The sequence below is a fragment of the Syzygium oleosum genome, unplaced genomic scaffold (assembly GCF_021117445.2).
Source record: "Syzygium oleosum isolate NSW1041296 unplaced genomic scaffold, Sole_v2.1 Sole_v2.18, whole genome shotgun sequence".
Classification (NCBI taxonomy): Eukaryota; Viridiplantae; Streptophyta; class Magnoliopsida; order Myrtales; family Myrtaceae; genus Syzygium; species Syzygium oleosum.
The window spans coordinates 5,506,100-5,523,240 of NW_026607502.1; the positions used below are offsets into that span (position 1 = coordinate 5,506,100).

At 39.0% G+C, this 17,141-nt stretch overlaps 1 protein-coding gene and 1 pseudogene across 2 annotated transcripts in view; both read left to right on the plus strand.

Annotated features, from left to right (window-relative positions):
• The first annotated feature begins 581 nt into the window (after window positions 1-581).
• LOC115687235 (ABC transporter C family member 12-like) overlaps window positions 582-17,141 on the plus strand; it is a 59,060-nt gene continuing 42,500 nt past the window's right edge. Inside the window, exons 1-2 of one of the 2 annotated variants that reach the window (XM_056319607.1) lie at window positions 582-929; window positions 1,902-2,086. In XM_056319607.1, the coding sequence (XP_056175582.1) occupies window positions 597-929; window positions 1,902-2,086 (518 nt within the window). In that variant the 5' untranslated portion in view covers window positions 582-596. The remainder of the gene's footprint in view (window positions 930-1,901; window positions 2,087-17,141) is intronic. The other variant, XM_056319606.1, reaches the window with a different exon arrangement.
• On the plus strand, window positions 4,106-16,622 carry LOC115687237 (ABC transporter C family member 2-like; annotated as a pseudogene).

Below are 17,141 nucleotides of genomic sequence, written 5' to 3' on the forward strand. Positions count from 1 at the left end.
ATATAATTCAAGAGCCATTTCAACAAGAAGCAGCTCGAGAGCGTTTCAGGTTCTCCTCTCTCTCTCTCTCTCTGTGCGGGTTTGTGGAGTTATATGTTCTTTCTTGTTTCTAATTTTGTTTGGGGCGATCGCTTGGTACTATGTTTGAAAAAAATGGGAGTTCTAATTTCTTTTGGTTCATAGCTCAAAGCATTGTTTTGGTGATTGTGGACTCATTAAAAGCTCAAGTCAAGTTGAGGAAATTTAAGTGGGCTTTTAGTTTGGAACAAAGAGCAATGGACTGTGACTTTGCTTGCGTTGCACTCTTCAATCTGCATAAACCCAGTGATTTCGTGTGATTTCGCCATAGTGGGCTTTCTTGCTAAACTTATTTTAACTCCAAATTCCCTGCAGTATTCATGAGGGATGTTTCTGAACATGTTCATTGATTCGGGGAAAGTTTTTGCTTAATGAGACTTCTGAGTGAATATAGTTCAATTCTGACTGAAGCAGTTGTGATGGACTCTTGCTGTTGTAGGAAAGGATTCATTTCAATTGGAAAGCAAAGAAGAAATTACTTGTTGTACTATGAGTATAAACCTTACTTGATCATTTAAATGGGTTTCGAGCTGTTGTATTGGTATTGCCGGCCGGTGGAGAATGGGATTTGGGCAAGGATTGCGGTCAGCGCTTTCGGTGCATACACACCTTGTGCCGTTGATTCCTTGGTCATTTCCATATCCCATTTGGTTCTTCTGAGCCTCTGCTTCTACCGAATTTGGTTGATCAAGAGGACTTCGAAAGTCCAGAGATACTGTTTGAGGTCGACATGCTACAGCTATATGTTGGGGTTGCTTTCTTTATACTGCGCTGCCGAGCCTCTGCTGAGGTTGGTGATGGGCTTTTCGGTTTTCAATCTGGATGGTCAGACTAGCCTCCTTCCATATGAGGTAGGAATTTTACTGTATCGAGAACCTAGCTTCAATTCATGTAATATTCCTTTGTTTGATGAACAATCTTGATACGGTGGTTATTTTGTTTAACGTGTGATCATGCACATCGACAGAGTCTCATATTGTAAGACCTATTAACAAGCTTACATTTGGTAGCTAGTTGCTCAACCTTAACAAATAAGAAAGCATTAGACTGAAATTGTTCACTCTCACATTGACTCTCATTTCTTTTTTCTGTTTCAACCGCTTTTTTTTTTGAAGAAGCTTGGTACCAGGCATCGTGGGACTACAGCATTCCCAGTCACCGCTATATTCTGTGTAATGTTGAACTTAGTCTTTTGATAAAAGCAATGAACTAAATGGAAACATCGTTCTTTGCACATGTGAGCTTTTCAACTTCCGTTGGTTTTAAGTTCAACCCTCTGAGGAAGCAAATCGGCTACCACTTACGGTTAAATTTTAGATTCCACAATTGTGTTTATGCTGCTGCCAATGTCAGAATATTTAAATATTAAACCACACCTTATCTAACAGCTTAAGTTTTTAAAACAGTTGGTAGTGGTTCCACAAAATCTCACATGGTACCAAAGTTGGAGGTCGTGAGTTCAAATATTTCCAGGCCCCATTTGCCTCCCCAATTATATAATTCCACGCTTAGTACTAGGCAAAAAAGACCAAACTAAGTGTGAGGGGTAGCATTAGAATGTTTAAATATTAAACCACACCTTTATCTAATAGCTTAGACTTTTAGAACAGTTGGCAGCGGTCCCACCATATTTCACAGCCAATGCCGCAAATTTCAATGTTGTTTGCTGACTTATGTCCGACCATAATAGTTTGCAATCTGAGTCATACTGTAAGTCTTCAGAACACCAGTCTGTAACAATCTCAAATGATGCCGTTTAACATTGGTGGGCAAACTGAGAGTCTGATTCGCTTTGTAATAACACGTTCTTTTTTCTTTGGCAGATGGTTTCGCTAACCATAGAGTCTCTTGCGTGGTGCTGCATGTTAGTTCTGATTGGCCTGGAAATGCACGTTTACATCCGGGAGTTCAGGTGGTACATGCGGTTTGGACTCATTCATGTTCTAGTGGGGGAAGCTGTGATGCTCAATCTCATCCTCTCGATGAGAGACCACTATCAGCATCATAGGTTATTTTTTATCCATCAGCAGACATTTAGCATTACTGTTCATACTTCAGAATATCTGCAACTCATATTCTCCTATACATACACTTGAATACAAGTAGAGAACTATAGTGATGTTATTAGATGCTCTCTCTCTCTCTCTCTCTCTTCAAACTATGCAGATTGATGATAATAGTAAAAAATTAACTTTTCTATCGTTGAAATACACCAGAGTACGTAATTTTTCACCTTGGTGGCCGCACTGCTTTACTAAATATTATGTAAATTGCCAAATCATCACAGAGGGATCTGCAAGATTTTCCCATTCATGTCTTGCAATATGGTTAAATTGCTTCCTTAAACTGGTGCATGTGACTAGTAGTGCTATTTCATATTTGATAGCTTTCATACTGTATATGTAAATTCTGAAAGCATGGCTCTGTTGAGTGGCCATAGTTAAGGTGACACCCTGATCTCCCTTTGGAAATGGGAAACTAATTTTGATTGGTCAAAGATGTAGCCTATCGTAGGTTTAGTTGCCTCACTCAATCAACTACTAGAATTGAAAGTCTTCCCTGGGGACTTTAAACCTTTTGTGACCAGGTTTTTCTGTTAAATTGCATCACATTGTTTTAATGTTTAAGATCCATGTTCAGCATGCTTCAGGGAGGACCAATATCCATCTTCTTTTGCTCCTGCAGGTCTGCAGTTTATCTGTACATCAGCACGGTTTTTTGCCAGGTTACTTCTCTCAGTAAACTTTTACTCCTGCCCATCTGTTTGTAACTTTCCTAGCCTTTTGACCAAACGGCTTCTGCTGGGATTCATCAGTGAACAGATTTGATATGGACATCGGCAATAATTGAGATTTCTTTTTGTCATTGGTCACCTTGATCTAAAGAATCTTGACTAATCTTCGTAATTTTTGTGCTTCTTTTGATGTAGGTTCTATTTGGGATTCTTCTTTTAGTCTATGTTCCGAACCTGGACCCTTATCCAGGGTATACAATGATCCAAACTGAGCCTCTGGATAGTGTTGAATATGAGGCTCTTCCGGGAGAGGAGCAAGTTTGTCCTGAAAGACATGTCAACATATTTTCCAGTGAGTGATACGTCAACTTGATTTTTTTCTATCCTAACTGTGCGACTTGGTTTCCATAAGACTAGACCAGTTCAGCTAGTCTTATACATTGACCTGTCAAAGAACTTCCTGTCATTATCCAATAAGAACTGATAATGAACTAATAATTTGACATTTCAGATTCTGTCTGCTTAACAAGTCCAATTTACTTGTGTTTTGCTTGCTTTCTGATGGTGGCATTTGTTGGTTCCCTGTTTGCCTTTATCTCTTCTTCCCTCAGGCGAATTATAAAAGTGAGATGAGACCTTTCTTTGGGAGACTAGAGAAATGGAACCTTGGATTTTGTTCAGTGTTTTATTATTTAGCGGCTTATTGTTGTATTGTTAATGACAGTAACTCGCTCTCTCTCTCTCTCTCTCTCTCTCTGTGTGTGTTAAAGGGATATACTTTGGGTGGATGACTCCACTTATGCAGCTAGGCTACAAAAGACAATTACCGAAAAGGATGTTTGGAAGTTAGACTCTTGGGATCAGACTGAGACGCTGATTAAAAGGTTCACATCAATCACATTTTTTTTTAGAGGTATTCCCACTTTTTGTGTATCCAGATACAATTCTGAAGCGTTGCAATTATATCTTATTTTGCAGATTCCAGAAATGCTGGGCCAAAGAGTCTCAAAGGCCCAAACCGTGGCTTTTAAGAGCTTTGAACAACAGCCTAGGGGGAAGGTAGTGGTTGAATTGCATCTCATTTCCCATTCTTCATTCCAATTTTGATTTGACAGTGCACTGATATTTGTACAGTGTTATTCTGTAAGCTACCTCATTGTTTGAATGTTCTCCTTCTCATTTTATTTGTTTGCTTTGCTTCTTCAGGTTTTGGTTGGGGGGCTTCTTTAAGGTATCATACTTACCCTTCATGATCTAATTTAATGCCAGACTCATCCCAAAATGTTCAGATTCCTCAGATGTGTTGAATGGGTGCTCAATCAAGTGTTGTAACTCCTTTCCTAGTAGAATCATGATGGCCATATGCTATGCATGCCCCATTACATAATAACTTCTGTTGAGCAGAACAATAAAAGCTGATGAATCTGAAAGAAAAAAAACAGCATTGAAAGGACTGAAGTCTCTAAAGCTTTGTCTCATGATTGAGCTTGAACAATCGCTATAACAACGCTCCTTCAAGAGCATACTGTTTACTTCAATATGCAATGCTCATTCGAAGCTTAGTAACTCTTTCTTACATGAATAACTACAGATTGGGGGTGATCTTTCCCAGTTTGCAGGGCCCACATTGCTGAACCATCTCCTTCAAGTAAGTTGTTCCATGTGTGTGTGTCTCTCTCTGATGAATGTGTAGGCATCAATTTTTAAATCAATGCCGGACTATTTTGATGAAATCCCAGAATTGTGACTTTTTATCTTCTAGAAATATGTGCTTCATTAAGGAAAATTGTTTCCATGGAACCGTGTTCGTCAAATGATTAGAATATTGTTCGACAGACCATCTTTGGATGACAAACTTGAAGGGCTATTCATAGGGGGCAGACCCTGGCAGAAAGAGAGTTAATATGCTTTTCTTAGGGTAAAATGTCATCTTCTAGTAATTATTTCGGTGTGCTCCATGTGTTGTTGTGACAGAGAAGCTGCTCCAATATACACAGGACAACTAATGAACAGCAATGGCATAATGACTATAGGGACTATGATCGATTCCATAAGAATCTTATCTGTTCTATTCTCTGGGTACATTATCTTGAAGTCTCAATTGCCTTGCCTTCCATGGCGAAAAATATTCTGCGCATAGAATGACCTTTTATTTTTGTATTTTGTTCAGCATCACGGTGGATTTAATTAGATGCAGGTTACTTTTCCAGGAATGGATTTTTTTTTTTCTGATGTATCTTTCTTTACAACATGCAGTCAATGCAAGGAGGGGACCCCGCATGGATTGGTTACATCTATTCCTTTTTTATTTTTGTTGGTGTGGTATGATCCTTTCTTTGTTTTGTGTCAAGGTTTTGATTTATGTTAGGAGATAGTCCTTTCCTCCTGGTTTGCACACTGTTAAATTTTTATAGTGCAACATCTCAAATGAATATCGTTATCAGTCTTGTAATTGATTGCATATGCATATATTGTTTGCATTCACTCATATTCGTTGGTGCCTCTTGCTTTTGAATCTTATTCCATGATCATGTCCTTTCATCCATAAGATATGTCAAAATTGCTGTTTCTGGATATGTTATTGAGTTCTGATTGGACTTTGTCCAGTTGTTCGGTGTGCTTTGCGAAGCCCAGTACTTTCAGAATTCATTTCGGACGGGATTTAGGCTGAGGTCCACTTTGGTAAAACCTCTACCAGATGAGTGCAAATCCTCAGTATCAGATATTTTGTGTAGGTCATTCTTCGTCATTTGTCATATTAGAGCAATTAAATAGCTTATTCAACCTTATTGGTAGGTGGCGGCCATTTTCCGCAAATCCTTAAGGCTCACTCATGAGGGTCGCAAGAAGTTCCAATCTGGAAAGATAACAAACATGATAACAACAGATGCTAGCACAGTTCAGGTGAGATACTCAACTCAGACATGATTTTGACACTGTTACCATAGTTCTCTTATTGCTGCAACATGATTTAGTTAAGTCAATGGTGACATCTTCCTTAGTTCAGAAATCAAATCCAAAAGTGAATTTTATGAACTACATCTGACGTGATACCTAATATTGTTCAGCAAATATGCCAACAACTGCACAACTTATGGTCGGCGCCATTTCGTATTGTCATTGCCATGGTTCTTCTGTACCAGCAATTAGGCATTGCATCGCTGCTTGGAACTCTCATGCTTGTCCTCATGATCCCGTTGCAAGTAAGCTTGTACTCTCTTTCTGTTGAGAGTTTGTCCTCTCTATAACATCTGTAATACCCATCTCTTCCATGATTATTGTAACCATTTAGCAAGTTAAATTAAAGCATATACATGTTAGAATTTGTGCTGACTTGGAGGTCCCATTTCTCTTTAACTTCAATTTTTATGAAGGGCATTCTGATCTAGGTTCTAAGTAGAGGTTGTTTATCCTCTGAAACTCCTATGTATCAGGAGTAGTATTGCCGAAACGGCAACATCATGTAGGTGGGGCGCTCTGCGCTACAACGCATGCTCTAGGAAAGCCTAATCTGGTTGATTAAGATATGAATGCAATTATTTCTTATTGCCATTATGACCAAAGAAAAATGGTCTAACAAGTACATAGTTCCATGAGTTAAATTTGGTGGTCTCTGCCTACTCTGCATATTGTTTGTTGTTGAGGTTGTCCCACATCGGTTGTGGAAGGAGCTGGCGGTCAGTTTATAAGTGTGAGGGAAAGCCTCACCCTTTGGCTAGCTTTTGGGGTGAGAGAGGCCAAAGACCACCCAATACTAGTATGAGAGCCCAAGGTTGCCAACGAGTCTGGACCCAACAGTCACACGGGAGAGATACGGATTGTCATGGCTTTGACCCAACCCCTGATGTGTGAGGGGGAGATTGTTGAGGTTGTCCCACATCGGTTGTGGAAGGGGCTGATGGTAAATTTATAAGTGTGTGAGGGAAAGCATCACCTTTTGAGCTAGCTTTTGATGTGAGAGAGGCCCAAGACCACCCAACACTTGTTAACAAATTTCCAGACTCACAATCTCTATGTTCTTTGACATGTAATTAGCTACAAGAGGTTTCTGTGCCACATCATCACTCTCAATTAGCATTTATATCATGATTAATCCCCTTTTTGTCAATCGTCTTACATTTTCTTGTCGTTTTCATGGTGAATTAGATTGTCATAATCAGAAAAATGCGACAACTGGCCAAGGAAAGGCTGCAGCGGACTGACAAGAGAGTCAGCTTCATGAATGAAATTTTGGCAGCAATGAACACTGTGAAGTATGTTGAATAAGCAGGAAGCCCGGCCTACATTCTCTATGGCTATGTTTATTTTATAACAACTCGAATTAATTGGAGAAATTGCCGCAGATGTTATGCTTGGGAAAAGAGCTTTCAATATAGAGTTCAAGAAATACGAAGTGATGAACTTTCATGGTTCCGTAGAGCGCAACTACTATCTGCGGTATGGACTATTTTAAAATTAAGATAATCTTATGCCTTCTGATCGTGGAATTATCATCTGCATTGACAGTTGGAAAATTGTTGCTTTCCCCAATATACATGTCTATGTCAGGACGTAATGTATATGTATGCATGCACACATGCACACCCACATATGCACATCTACACCCCTACATGCGCGTGTTCGCATCAGATAGAAAGAGAGAGAGATATTAAAGAACCTCAACAGCAGGATATTGCTTGTGTCTAAAAAGAGTTGTGAAAACACTGTATTTATGGAATGACCTGTCTTGGCTTCCGGTCTGCAGTAAACTTATCATGCAGACTAAAAGGATGTTGAAATACTTTCATAGGAACTCGTGTGCAAGCAATTCAAGTTCTCTATTTCTTTTCATACATCATGAGAATAAGTTAGTGTAAAATCAAGAAAGGTGATTGATTTACTGTGTCAAATTATCCATCTGGTCTTGGACTCCGTTCACCGTTTTGTGTAAGCTGAGTTGCCAGAGACTTGTACTAGCTGTTTTTAAATCAGCAGATTCATTACCAAAAAGTGCATGGAAAATAGTCTCGATTTGTTTCTCAACTAGCATTGAACGAATAAATTTAGACCCTATTTTGTCAGGCGAGTGAAAGAGCTAGTGGACATGACATTTTCTCCTTCCATAATGCTAGATGGTTTTTATTTATCTGAGAGTTTAATTTTGGTGGCAGTTCAACAACTTTGTAATGAACAGCATGCCTGTCATGGTAATTGTTGTCTCATTTGGGACATTCACTTTGCGTGGTGGGGATTTGACACCAGCGAGGGCGTTTACATCACTTTCTCTTTTTGCGGTGCTACGGCTTCCTATAAACATGCTCCCTAGCTTAATGTCTCAGGTTCTTTCACTTCATCCTACCCTCAAATAGAACAGTCTACTAATCTACTCCATCGTCAACATCAACATGTGCGGTTATTATGTGGATAGTGGATCTATCATTTTGTTTTTGCTTTTAATTGTGTACCTTGGATATGTTTGCTCCTGATACCCTCACTTGGTTTAAATATTAACTCATCTTGCTTTGGCGAAGAAGAAAATGATTGACAATATCAAACTGCTAGAAAAATAAAAAAGAATGTCAGAGGTGAACTGCAGCAGATTATCTAACTTATGCGTTTGATTATTTGAGTTGGACAATAAAGGTGCGAAAAGTGGACAATCATTTCCCGCATGCGACACTTTTGTTTAAGCTAGACTGATTGTCGAGTCGTTGAAATAGCATAAACAATAGAAATTTAATTAGTCGAAGGTTAAACCTGTAATATCAAAGTAATGTTGTGATAACTAAATTTGCAATTTTATCCCGTCACTAAACTGCTTCTACAATATTTGGAATGTGGTAGTCGGAGTTTCTGCTTTGTGCTTATTATGGTTTTTTACCTTTGCTTTTCTCAAAACTGACACATATTTTTCATATTAGAGCCAGCAACTTTATTTTAACAGTGCATGCCAACGTTTTTTTTAGTTTCCAATCTTACTTTTGTTTCCCAGGTTGTCATTGCGAATGTTTCCCTGCATCGTTTGGAGGAACTATTTTTAACAGAAGAGAGAGTTTTAGTTCCAAATCCACTGATTGAGCCAGGAAAGCCAGCTATTTCAATCAAGGATGGGCACTTTTCATGGGACTCGAAGGTAAATTAACCATATGCCTCATTTTGTCTGGAAAAATCACTTAGCTTTTCCCTTTTCAATGTGAATAAACTGTTGACTATAGTATGTATGAATTGTCTAGGTTTTAGGGATTAACACCTTCGACAATGCATCTATTAACAATAATTATCACTGCTGTGATTTGAAGGATAAGGGCATATTAGAAATTTTTTATGAACCCGAAATTGATGCCACAATCAAAATTTAAAGCACACCTTCATCGAACAACTAAAGGATTTAGTTTAGTGAGAACTGCTCTCGCAGCTTCTAAAAAGGTGACCAATCATGCAAGGAAACCTGTGCTAATTTCTAATTGTAATATTTTGGGGTAAAATTCATCTTGCTAAATGTCTATGGAGCCAAATAACTGAACTCAAAACTCAGAAAATATTATTTCTCCGGGTGAATGCATCTCTTTTGCCTTCTTTTTGAAGGTTCAAGTTAATGTAACAATGTCATTCTAACCGGTATTCGATGATTCAGGATAACTAAATGGTCATTTGTGGTGGTTTCCAGTCTTTTTGTTGCAATGTCTTATTTCAAGCGGAGGCTAAATTTTAAGCTAACTTCAGGCAGAAAAACCCACATTGTCGAACATCAATCTGGACATACCAGTTGGCAGCTTAGTTGCTATTATTGGTGGTACTGGAGAAGGAAAGACATCTCTCATATCCGCAATACTCGGGGAACTCCCTCCTGTCTCTGATGCATGTGTTGCTATACGAGGAACCATTGCTTATGTTCCTCAAGTGTCGTGGATTTTCAATGCCACTGTAAGTTGCACAGTGCTGGTTTTGTTTTCTGGTGATGTTGCGCGCCTGATCATCATTTTATCTCTTGCCCTAATCCCTAGTGTGTGATATCAGGTGCGTGACAACATATTATTTGGGTCCGAATTTGAAGCGGAAAGGTATTGCAAGGCGGTCAGTGTTACTGCATTGGAGCATGACCTTGATTTGCTTCCAGTTAAGTGGGACTCAGTGCTTCGCAAGATTCTCTTGTTAAATGCGGGATGTGATACATTAATTATCTGTTTCATTTATTCTTCAGGGTCTTGATCTTACAGAGATTGGTGAAAGAGGGGTGAATATAAGCGGAGGGCAAAAGCAGAGGGTTTCCATGGCCAGGGCTGTATACTCGAATTCAGATGTTTACATATTTGATGACCCTTTTAGTGCTCTGGATGCTCATGTTGGTCGACAGGTATACAATTCACGACACAGATTATTAGTCACTTCAAATTACCAAAGATGTAGCAATTGATGTTGTACAGCTTCAACAATTACTTGTATACTTGAAAAGCTTTTTACGCGAAGCATGCTCAAATGCTGCAGTTAAACAAAGAAAAGAGTTTTGATCCTACACTCCTTCCCTTAAGATAAGTTGCTGCAATCAATCATGGGATACTCCAAGCAACATCCACTAATTTCAATACTCATAAGCATTTTCTGATTTTGGACTTCTTAACTTCAATTTGGGTATATCTGTTATTGTCTTTGTTTCATCATCTTCTTTTTTCTATTTTTAATAGCATGGGGTATCATAACCTTTGGCTCGACTAAACTCCATGTCTGAAGTGAGCTTTAGTTTCATATTTGAAGATCTTCCATTCAGTAGCATCTCTTTTATGAATTTTCAGAAATGAGGCCAATTCATGTATTAGCTTGTACTAACCCGTGGTCACCTACAGGTGTTCAATAGCTGTATCAAGGAAGCGCTGCGAGAAAAGACCCGGGTTCTTGTCACCAACCAACTACATTTTCTTCCTCAAGTGGATCGGATCATTTTGGTTCATGAAGGAATGGTCAAAGAGGAGGGGACTTTTGAGGAGCTCTCTAGAAGCGGGGTACTGTTCCAGAAACTTATGGAGAATGCAGGAAAAATGGAGGAACAAACAGAAGAGGATGACGAGGGGGAGAAGAAAAATGTAGGGGATAAAACATCCAAACCATCAGCTAACAGCATTGTTAACGAATTGCCAAAAGATCAAGGTCATGGGAACAAAGGTAAAGGAGGGAAGTCGGTACTCATTAAGCAAGAGGAATGGGAAACAGGCGTCGTGAGTTTGAAAGTCCTGAATAGGTACTAAAATGCATGATACGAAGCTTCATCTTCTAACACTTGTTGTATAGACAGGTTATTTACAAAAAGGCTTAAAAATGGATAACAATTCATGACCTAAAAGTTTTCTTGAATTCTACAATGGAAATAGGGTTCAAATAAACTGATTCAATGATCTCAAACATACACATGACGTCTTGAACAAAAGGTTCAAGAAGATCCACTTATCACCTAAGGCTGTATGGAGGCAATATTGATTTAGTGTAAGTTAGCACAACATTTCTTTCTCAGCTTCACTTGACATCACAAGGTCTCTATGTACCTTTTCCTGTGATGCTTAGGTTTCGTTCACGTGATAACTATTTTTCATGCTCATCACTAAATGCTTATAAACACCAATGGTCCATGCATGTGCTAATTCCTTTTTATTGAAGCCACGAACACTCTGTTTTATTTTGTAAAATGCTTTTTCCCCTCTATCTATATGAGGACTCATAAATTTGGACCACATTGAATATAATTACATGGCACTAATGCTACATATGTGTGACATGCATATGAATTGATTTTCTTTTTCGCTAAATCTATTTTTAGGTACAAAGGGGCACTGGGAGGCCTGTGGGTGGTGGCAGTACTCTTTATATGCTATATTTCAAGTGAAGTTCTTCGAATTTCAAGTAGTACATGGTTGAGTTTCTGGACAGATCAAAGCACTTCGGAGAACTACAGACCAGGATTCTTCATATTGATCTACGCACTCCTGTCCTTTGGACAGGTACGTCAAAATTCAGTTAGATCTCCAAATTAGTTTCTCCAAGCTTACAATCTTTTATGCAGATTGTGCTCCTATAATTTATTTCTTGATTATTGATGAAGTGCAAAAGCCACATTACCTCTTAGTCCTTGTGTTCTATTACAACTTTCTGTTTATAGTGCAGAAATAATGATGTAATTTTGAAGAAAATCTCAGTTACCATACCACAAAACAGACTATTTGCTAGCTTCGCTATTTTTCTGTATCTTAGAGTCTTTGGTTGATGTGGGTATATGTCAACTGAAGGGTACGTCTTTCTAGCAACTTCCATGACGACTCCCATGTTTCTGTGAATCAGGTGACCGTGTCACTGATTAATGCTTATTGGGTGATTATTTCAAGTCTTCGTGCAGCAAAAAGATTGCATGATTCTATGCTCCAGTCTATTTTAAGGGCTCCAATGCTTTTCTTTCATACCAACCCAATGGGAAGAATAATCAACAGGTTTGCCAAGGATCTAGGCGACATAGATCGCAATGTCGCCCAATTTGTAAATTTTTTTATGATGCAAGTCTGGCAGCTACTTTCGACTTTTGTGCTTATAGGGATTGTGAGCACAATCTCTCTTTGGGCCATAATGCCGCTCTTGATCTTGTTTTATGCAGCCTATCTGTATTACCAGGTGAGCACAGTTTTGCTCAGGACATAATGTTTTTTTCATACAAAGTGATATGTTCTGTGCTACTTACAGCAAAAATTGCAAGCCTCGTTCCACCAAGTGGGGTCGGCTATTTTTTGCTACACAAGCTGACTCTTTCATTTTCTATTTGCCTTTTTTGTTATGCTTGTGTCACCACACACCTTTATTTAAATGTTTCATAGAGGAAATTTTGAGACACCATTTCCATAATCGTGTCGAAGAGCACCAAGGGGTCAGGCCCAAAATTTCTTATTGGGTTACGCTCAAAGGTGAAGTCAGTTATGCTAGCCATCTTTTTGTCATTTTACTTTTTTTTGGTAGAGGAGGCGGTAATCATCAAGGCTGACAATTCATCCTTTTAATTGATCAATAGCATTACGACTCTTGTTTCAGCGCATGTTCCGTCCTCTACCCGTAGCTGATTTGTTTGGAAGTTTGGATATAATTATCTTTCTAAATGTTTGCCTTGTGGTTGTTAACAGAATACATCTCGTGAAGTGAAACGCTTGAATTCAATCACCAGATCTCCAGTTTATGCGCAATTTGGAGAAGCCTTGAACGGCTTGTCGACGATACGTGCGTATAAAGCATATGATCGGTTGGCCACCATAAACGCCAAGGCCATGGACAATAACATCAGATTCACCCTTGTAAATATCAGTTCCAACCGTTGGCTCAACGTAAGGTTGGGGACTCTTGGAGGCATAATTATCTGGTTGACTGCGACATTTGCGGTCATGCAGACTGGAACAGCAGAAAACAGAGCAGCGTTTGCTTCAACTATGGGTCTCCTCCTCACCTACACTTTGAATATAACCAACAATTTGAACGCTGTTCTGATGCAAGCAAGCAATGCTGAGAATAGTCTAAATGCCGTAGAGCGTGTGGGTGTGTACATAGAATTGCCTTCTGAGGCTCCGGCTATAATAGAGGGAAACCATCCCCCTCCTGGCTGGCCTTCACCGGGATCCATTAAATTTGAAGATGTGGTCCTTCGTTACAGACCTGAACTTCCTCCCGTCTTGCATGGATTGTCCTTTTCGGTAGCGCCCCGTGAGAAACTGGGAATAATTGGAAGAACTGGTGCCGGAAAATCTAGCATGATAAATGCTTTGTTCCGAATTGTCGAGCTGCAAAAAGGAAGAATCTTGATAGATGGGTGCAACACTTCTAAAATAGGACTGGAAGATTTGCGGAAAGTCCTCAGCATCATACCGCAATCACCGGTTCTTTTCTCAGGTAGGCACTGTGAAATGCTTTTATCACCTTAACAAGTTTGTTAAAATAGCTTCTTTCTTCCCTCCCCATTTCCGTCAACCTCTCTCATATTCCATAGGAATTTCTGCTAACAAAGTTTGTGCTTTTCAGTCTTCTCGCTAGTTGATATTGCTATGTCTTCTAACCAATTCATAGCTGAGAGTTTTCTCTCTCACTTATTATGTCCAATTTTAGAGCTTTTGAACACTTTACTCCTTTGAGCAAGCATTGGTTCACAACAGCTACTTACAATTCTTGCAATCCAATTCTTTACGCAGCTACTCTTGGACGGTTGCTTTCTTGTTGACATGAACAATCTGCTGAAAGTCCTAATCAGTTCAAATGTGCTTAATTCACTGTCCTTCTACTTTGGTTTGTAACCACGGAACAATCTGCGTAAATAATGACCAATTTTCTCTTCATGTGCTGTCCGATATTTGATGTGACAAAGGCAATAATACGAATCATAACCGCATACATTGAATTCCATCACTGTGAACTGAGAAGCTTCTACAATATACCAAAACGAACCTTCAGACTCCATTTTTTTGTGGAGAATAAGTATCATCTTAAATACTTTCTTTCTTTTCAATTTTTGTAGGAACTGTGAGATTCAATCTCGACCCTTTCAATGAACATAATGACGCTGACCTCTGGGAGGCTCTGGAGAGAGCACATTTGAAGAATGTCATGAGGAGGAACTCTTCTGGTCTGGATGCTGAGGTAAGCTTGCAATAAAGTTACTAGACATTAAATGAAGGGATCATTGCAATTCGTATTAAAATCTGGTTTATGCTAATGACATTATCAGTAATTACCTGACAATGTTAAAGGAGAAAATCTTTAAGTTACGAAAATTGTCTTGTGAAGGACAAGGATTGGTAGACGTGGTCCAAAATGCAAGTGTTGAGATGCTGACAATAACAATTCAGTAGGTTAAATCCCTTTGGCAGAGAAATGAGATAAATTGAGTTGAATTGGTACAAGGCAAGTGACTGAATGAGTATTAGCAAAAAAGTTCAACATGCATATGCAATGCATTCTGAGTGAGGCAATATCAATGGAAAAACAGATTTGTATCCGTTACTTTTAGAAACACAAATTATGTAGTTAAAATTAGCATGGATTATAAAACTAATGAAGTTAAACGAGATGTAGACAAGATTGGTCAGAAATAAATAGCAATAATCTTCTATGTATGATTATAAACATTTTTGCTCTAATGCTCTGCATGCACTATGGTTAGCTCATCTCATTGGAGAAATCTCCGATGAGAGACTAAGTTTCTAATACCTGCAGAATTAAATGTGTAATATCCCTTCTTCTGAACTAACTTATAGACCACAAGGCATAGTAAAAGAGCCGTCAATCTGGGCAGGACTTGGTGAGTGGGCAGAGTGGTATAGATGTTGGAATTGTTTTACCTGTTGATATTGATGTAGGTTGTGTCCTGTCAAGGTTTCTGAGGGCGGAGAGAACTTCAGTGTCGGACAGAGGCAACTGCTGTGTCTTGCTCGAGCATTACTAAGAAGATCAAAGATTCTTGTTCTCGATGAAGCAACTGCGGCTGTCGATGTTAGAACTGATGCTCTCATCCAGAAAACCATCCGCGAAGAGTTAAACCACTGCACCATGCTCATCATCGCTCACAGACTTAACACCATCATTGACACCGACCAAATTCTTGTGCTCAATGTAGGCCAAGTATGTTCTGACATTGCTATTTATCATGCATACATCAGTACTAGCAAGAAATGCATATTTACGGTTTGTCATCATGACTATGTAAAAGTGAAAACCACTCTTATTAGATCCAACATAAAACGACCGTGACCCCCCAACGAACTATTCGTGCATTTCTGTTTTGTTGCGTTTCTACTTTCTTATTTAAGTTTCAACTGGGATGCTTTCAACTTGCACTTCAGGTAGCAGAACACGATACTCCAGAGAATCTGCTGTTGAATGAAGTGAGCACATTCTCTAACATGGTCCAAAGCACCGGTTCTGCCAATGCGCAGTATCTACGTGGCTTAGTCCTCCAAAACAAACAGAACAGGTTACAGATGGAAATGAAACACTTAGACAGCGCGACATGACGATCGGCCTCTTCCTACTGGGCTGCCGCTGCCAATTTCGCTTTAGCGGTCAGCCTCAATTCCAACAATGCCCTCCAGGTTTTGAATATTGACGACAATGACAGCAACAGCGACAACATCCTCAAGAGAACGAAAGACGCAGTTATAACCCTTCAGGGCGTCTTGGAAGGAAAGCATAACGAAGATATAGAAGATGCTCTGTACCATTAGGAAGTACCTGCTGATAGCTGGTGGCCTGCTTTCTACAAGATAGTCGAAGGTTAGTGCCTCATTCTTGCACATACCTTATTATTCTATATTTCGATTAGGCTCTCCACTCAGCTTAAGGCTGTTGCATGAGATCGAGTACTAGGACTTTTATAACATAAGGTTGTTCCTGCTTATAGACGGGAGGAATTGTGAAGTATTGAAAAAGAAACGACAGAGATCATATTCATATGTACCTTCTGTTTGTTCTTATGTATCCTGCATGTTCATTCGTACATGTATGATCTCTGTCGTTTCTTATGTATCCTTTATGTTCATTCAGACATTACATCTAATTAATCTTCCTTCGTGCAGGTCTAGTTTTGATGAGCAGACTGGCTGACAGCAGATACGAACAACTAGAGCACGAGTTTGGAGACAACTCGGATTGGGATGCTGTGGAAATTTCAGTAGAGAGTAATCTTCTATTTATACATACGTATTTCAATCAATCAATCATGCATAATACTGAGCTAAGGTTAAATATTCTCCCAAGTTTGGTGATGGTCAATATTGGCGTACTCTTGCATTAGTGAATGTGCATGAAGCCATTAAGCGGGCGATAATTCTTCTTGATGTTTGCTTATTAGTTTTAGTACTAGTAGAAATGAAAATTCACACTATTTGACTGAACTATGGGAATACAGGATCAAGGGTTACCTAACCTCACCAAGTGGAAGTATTTTAAATTAGCTTGTCTACGTACTTTGTCCATGATGCAAAAGTATAACGCGTGAATCTTCTCGTAAGTCTTACATAACTTCCTTGTACGCCTTGAATTTCATTACAATGTGTGGATCTTGTAATGTAATAGATGACAAGTCCTCCCGATTTGAAATTATAGAAGCCCTCTTGATATTATATCAGATTCAAAGCATACTGTGTAAATCTTCTCGTAAGTCTTACCTAACTTGTTTGTACGCCTTGAATTTCCTTACAATGCTTGAATCGGATAAATGTGATAGATATTCGATTCGAAACTACAGAAGCCCTCTTTCTTTCTGATATTAGAATGCGATTCGACAAAGAACAAGAGTAAAGTAGGAGTCGAGGGTCAAAAACTTAAACTTTAGTTTGTGTGATCA